The sequence below is a fragment of the Populus trichocarpa genome, chromosome 18 (genome assembly GCF_000002775.5).
Source record: "Populus trichocarpa isolate Nisqually-1 chromosome 18, P.trichocarpa_v4.1, whole genome shotgun sequence".
Lineage (NCBI taxonomy): Eukaryota > Viridiplantae > Streptophyta > Magnoliopsida > Malpighiales > Salicaceae > Populus > Populus trichocarpa.
In genome coordinates, this window is record NC_037302.2 from 6,007,249 (window position 1) to 6,012,792 (window position 5,544).

The 5,544-nt window shown below is 36.5% G+C and overlaps 1 protein-coding gene across 1 annotated transcript; it reads right to left on the reverse strand.

Annotated features, from left to right (window-relative positions):
• Window positions 1-1,783: 1,783 nt before the first annotated feature.
• Window positions 1,784-5,224, reverse strand: LOC7463725 (vacuolar-processing enzyme). The gene is made up of 9 exons (XM_002324115.4): window positions 4,942-5,224; window positions 4,670-4,834; window positions 4,422-4,578; window positions 4,016-4,101; window positions 3,738-3,937; window positions 3,351-3,399; window positions 3,019-3,228; window positions 2,319-2,525; window positions 1,784-2,182 (listed from the first exon to the last, which is right to left on the reverse strand). The coding sequence occupies exons 1-9, from the start codon at window positions 5,152-5,154 to the stop codon at window positions 2,000-2,002; spliced, it is 1,470 nt and encodes a 489-aa protein (XP_002324151.2). The 5' UTR covers window positions 5,155-5,224; the 3' UTR covers window positions 1,784-1,999.
• Window positions 5,225-5,544: the final 320 nt, after the last annotated feature.

Here is a 5,544-nt window from a genome sequence, read left to right on the forward strand (position 1 = left end):
ATGTCATGAAAATTTCTAATGGTCAGTTAATGCTTGATTTGAAAAATAGAATTCAACTTTACTTATTTAAAATAATTGAAGGTTTGACGACTAAATTTGAAACTGAAACAAATGTTTAGTCATTTTTTCTCCAGGCCAGAGACCAAAGTGAACAGGTAAGGAGAAAAAGGCTGACATGTGTGAAGTAAGCTGATGCCCTCTGATTGCCCCATACGACCACCTCCAAGATCCAAATTTGGCGTTCCTTAGTGGTGTTGGAAGCATCTTGGCAAGTTCCATCTTGGCACGCAACACGTGTTAACTAGAGAGTCACTGTGTGACTCCGGCAATTCCTTTTTCTTTTCCTCTTCTTTTCTCGGTTTCTATGTTGACTCTTCCAAAATGCCAAGGTGTTCTATTAATATATTTTTTTATGTCAGATTTAGTCTTTATTTTTTTTAGCAATCATGGTTTGATGATGCAAAATTTATGTTTGATGAACCATGAAATGATTTTTAAAATCATGGACACACAAGGCAATGCACAATGAAAGAAATATTAAAAAAACAATGGAGATGTGACATAGGAAAGGGACACAGCCTATTATGGATTGCAATAGCTACCCACATTGTTTTCCTTTTCTTTTTTTATTCCTTTGAAGTTTTTTGTAACTTGACTTTTTGTTTGTTTTGTCATTTTGATCCTTTCATATTGAGTTCATCTTGGATTGGGCTTGATGAATTTTTCAGTTGGCTTGATGTGGGGGTTTTTGTGATTTCAAAAATAGGTTTGAACGTTGGATCATTCCTCAATTTGGTAGAATTGAGTTTAGTTTTATTGATTTGAAACAATCAAAGCATTAGGGCTGGAATTTGGAGCTAAAATAAATATTCAACCTCTTTTTTTCCTCGTACACGAGTCGCGTTTTAAATTGTTATAGTCCCTAAATTCTTTGTTTTTATATTTTTTTCCCGGTTCCTTGATGTTTGTAGCCACGATCTGGTAACAAGAAAGGTTGTTCTTGGTGTTAGTGAATATTTTTTTACAGGAAAGGTTTTATTATGGTGTTTTTATAGCCCTTCGTCTTAATAAAAAAAAAAGTTTATTAAGTCTTTTTGTTTTTTGAAAGCTTAAAGTCTGATTTGAGATTAGGAACAAGTTATTGAGATCTCTAGAATTTTTTTTAGAAGTTTTCATTTGAGTAAAGGATTGAAAAACGAGCTTATTAGGTCATAAGAGTTGGAGCCCACCATTCTACACACTTACGGTGGCCAGTGATCTAGCAGGTAATATAACTCTTGTTTTTGGAAAGGAAAAATTATACCTCAAAAATATTTTTTTTCAATTGATTTTATATTATCAGTTCTGTTAAACAGGAATATTTTTATTATTGTATAATTAAATTATTTTTGAAAAGCTCTCCACGATACAAAAGTATCCTAATATGCATCCTCCTCTTATCTTCTAGACTCAATCCTTAGTTTATATATATATATATATTGGCAAATATAATTCTTTATTTATGGTTCGCGGCGATTCAAGTATCCTGAATTCTCAGCCCAATCCTTGGTTAGTGTTAAAGCGGCGAAACCAGGGCACGCCTATCTAGTGTTGAACCTTTAGAAATTTAGGCGGAGAACTAGTTTTTTTTAGTATTTTACAGTTTACAGTGATAATTAGTGGCGGCTTTATGATAGTTACTAGTATTGAATGGAATGGCATTACCCAAGCGGGAGAACCTGCTGCCTCCTCTAGCCTGCTGGAATACTTGTTTTACAACGCATTTTGTTATAAACACCGGAAGAAGATGAATAAGCTGATTTTACTGGAAATCTTTAGGAAAATGTGCTTTCCTTACAAATCGCATCTCGGTAGAGAAGTGCTTCTAATTTATATTTACACAAGCAATCATGAGAGTGACCATTTGAATACATCACCGAAATAACTTGTATACAGGTGGATCACGTGCAAAACAGCACAGCCCTAGCATTTTTCTTTTATATAGGACATTCTGCTTCAATTATGCGCTGAACCCTTTGTGAAGAGTGCTCCATGGACCAGAAGGAAAGCTGACACAAGCTTGTGCCGATGCCTCGGCCATCTGTTCCTTTCCAATTCCAGCATTGCAAAGGTTAGCAAGAGATCGCATGTGTTTCATCCCATACTGGGATACGGATCCACAATGTGTTTCAAAAGTCCTCACCTGCATAGAAGAAGAGAAGACATTTTCTCAAAAAAGGAAATGAATCTTTCGATGTGTCACCAGCGGGGCTGGCAATCAAAGAGAACAAACAGGTTAGACGGTGATAAAGCAGAGGCTGAGAACCATAAAATTTTACCAGTGTTTTAAGGCAGTCCCAGTCATCTACAAGAGGTTGCCCAGCAGGACGGATGGCATTCAACACCTCTGAGGCCTTTTCAATTCCAAAAAGGAGCTTCCCAATAAGTTTTATGCTGTGGTCTATATGCATTCTATGTGACATTGCTTCAACAAATTGCTTCTGAGCTTCAACCTTCCTAGAAGAGCCTTCGGGGGCCTTGCGGTACTGCATACAGTATGGAGGACATACAGAGTAAGGGAACTAAAGCAGAAAAGTATGGAGGACATACAGAGTAAGGAACTAAAGCAGAAAGGTAATTTCTATGGTTAAAAACATGTGAAAATACTTGTATATAAAAGTAGTAGTTAAGCACAGCATCCTACAAGAAGATTATTCCACTGAATTATCTTTCTACCTAACAACTTAGCCTTGATGTTTTTCTAAATCAAGTTATATCAGCAGCAACCCCAATGAGCACCTCTCATGATAAGATTCTAATACCACCATAAAATGTCCTTTACTTGCTGGGCTAACCCTCATAATCTTCTAACAAAATACCAAGAACCCTCGCTCTTACCAAGCAACTGACACCATAGAGGGCATTGGCTTACAAGCACATGAAAAAAAAAAAAAAAATTAATAACTCTTTGCGCTAAAAATTTGTCCCCAAAAGGCAGTATTTTAATTCAAAATGGAACAAACGAGGTAAGACAAACACCTTATCCCAGAAGTGGACAAGATCAGCATCACGCTGATTAACAGCTTTAGAACGAGGCCTCAACAAGTTCTCATCCATGAAAGTGAAGTTATCATTAGCAGGGTTTGTACCCATATACAGGAAGATGTTGTCCTTGCTAAGTCCTACATCACCATATTGCATGACATGGGAACCATAGGGAGAATTGTCATTGGAAGTCCTCCTTTTTACCTGCAAATGCACCGTAATGAAATCATATGATTTGTAGGCAAGTAATAAATATCAAATTTGATGCCCTCCTTGGATTATATTCAAAATAGTCTAGTGTAAATAAATGGCTTGCAAGCACTTACCAGTTCATATTGCTGGTGCAAAGTTTCCGTCTGTAAATTGTGTATGTCGCTGTTCACAAGGTCAAATTATTAAAAAAAAATTGCATATAAAAATATCTGTCTTGGGAGAATGGAAAAAAATTGAAATCATTTTTCAGCCCAGCAGAACATATGAAAAATGATTACTGGGTCAAGATAATCAATCCGAGAGCCTAGGCCACTAATCAGCCTTGACAAAAAGTAAATCCTACATGCCTGATAGGCTGATAGTTTTCTTGTTTCACTAATAATTGCTATTCTTTTATATTAGATGAGTGGCAAAAACAACTGAATGGTGTGTGTGACAATTTAATACTGACTTCCTTGCATCTAAACAAAAATAAAATTCAAAATTAACACCATGCATACCTATCCTCCATCCAAGCAACACTGTACAAGTCACCCAAACAGGTTTCATATTCTGGGGGAGGGCTAGGATTCTCTCCGGGACAATAGGTTCCCCAACTGCTCTCTTCCGCATTTGATGCTGTGGTTGCATAGATATTTAAACCTTGAGGAAGAAGACCCTCAAAGATGCTTCCGGATTCACAGGCTTCAAGATAAAACACCTGCAGTTTTACAGATATAGCCCATCAAGAAAAATTGGAAGTGGACTACTAGACTAACTCAGACTAGCTTGTAATTACCAAGCTTTTATAGGTCCCAGATGCATGCTTCTTTTTTAAGACATCAATCAAATCATCAGCATAGAGGTAAGGATTGGTAGGCATACCTGAAAAAAATCCACACATGAAAGTTACTTAGCCTATTTGATCAATCAGAAATGCAAAACCTACGAGAATTCTAATAAATAACAAGCTAGTAACACTAAACGACAATGATCAGTGTGTATATAGAAATTTTAATTCATTTCACTAATAGCATTTCTTGGAATAGTTTTCAAAATTTTAATTCATCAGTCACAAGTTATCCATTTATTTTACTGGAATTTCAGGTTTCGATGTAATAATTAGATGAAACCAATTAAGAAGTAAATCCAAGGAAACAACAAATAGACAATGATCAGTGTGTATATAGAAATATGAAACTAACCTAGCACCCCAGGACCTCCATGATCAGTATAGTAAATGAAAATATGATCATTGGGGCCACTATCAACGACTTTTCCACTACCCCCAGTAAGAGCAGTCTTGTTTCCAAGAATAGCAGCAAAAAAGTTTCCAACAGTGACATCTTCACCGGTATAATCCTGCCAAAACAAAACAACCACATAACTTGACTCCACAAAATTCATATCTACATAAGAACCTAAGCTTTTTTTTTTTCTTAAATAAAAAAACCTTTGGAACTCCTTTATAAACATCTTCTCCTTGAGGACTGTTAATGATGACTCCACGCCTTGGATTCTCTGAGTTATAAGCAATGTCATCATACATGAAAACAATTATATTTTCTTCCTTTAATCCACCTTTTCTCAGCAGTTGATATGCATGAAAAACATCTGCCTGAACAAGATTACAAAACAAAAATAAAACACACCTAATTATCCTAAAAAATTACCATCATAATCACGCACAATATAAGAATATATGTAGCTAGAGTAAATTATGACCTGATGCCTGTAATTCCAGTAACCGTTAGATCCGGCAAGGAGGATCGCCCATCTAGTTCCAGTTGAATCATCATCACTATTATCATCGTTATGGAAAAACCTGGAAGCCTCCGATGGCAACCGAAGAACGTCACCAACGGTGTCTCGGCCAGCGGCGGCGATACCACATAAAGAAATAAGAAGAAAAATTGCGCCGGTAGCGAGTCCCGTCATTGTCGATTTTCCGGTTAAAAAGGAGGGGGTTTTAATCGGTTGGTGATGGAGACGTGGGTGAGGTTATGGATTTATATTATTAGATGTGGGTATATTGGTAATTCAAATGGATTAGAATCTTTATACTTGGGTGGTTCCTATACAATCTGACGGCCAGGATATAATTGATTCTACTTGTAAGAGGAATCTTGTGATAAGACTGCGGTAGACACCATAGTGGGCCTAAGAAAATCACAGGATTTAATCTTGTGTCCTGACGTGGGAGGTATACGATGTAACTCATCTTATCGTGAGGCTCCGATTGAAATATATGGACTGACGTGTCTTATTTTTTACCGTAGATGCAATATTATTGGAAATTGTACGATAAATGGTAGGTGATATTTAGGA

Bases quoted from the DNA above. Each gene is read 5' to 3' on its own strand.
- LOC7463725 (XM_002324115.4), bottom strand. From the start codon at position 5,154: ATGACGGGACTCGCTACCGGCGCAATTTTTCTTCTTATTTCTTTATGT. The intron at 4,835-4,941 runs GTCATAATTTAC...AATCTTGTTCAG, and splicing joins ACTGGAATTACAGGCATCAG to GCAGATGTTTTTCATGCATA. The intron at 3,229-3,350 runs GTAAGTGCTTGC...GTGCATTTGCAG, and splicing joins TGCACCAGCAATATGAACTG to GTAAAAAGGAGGACTTCCAA.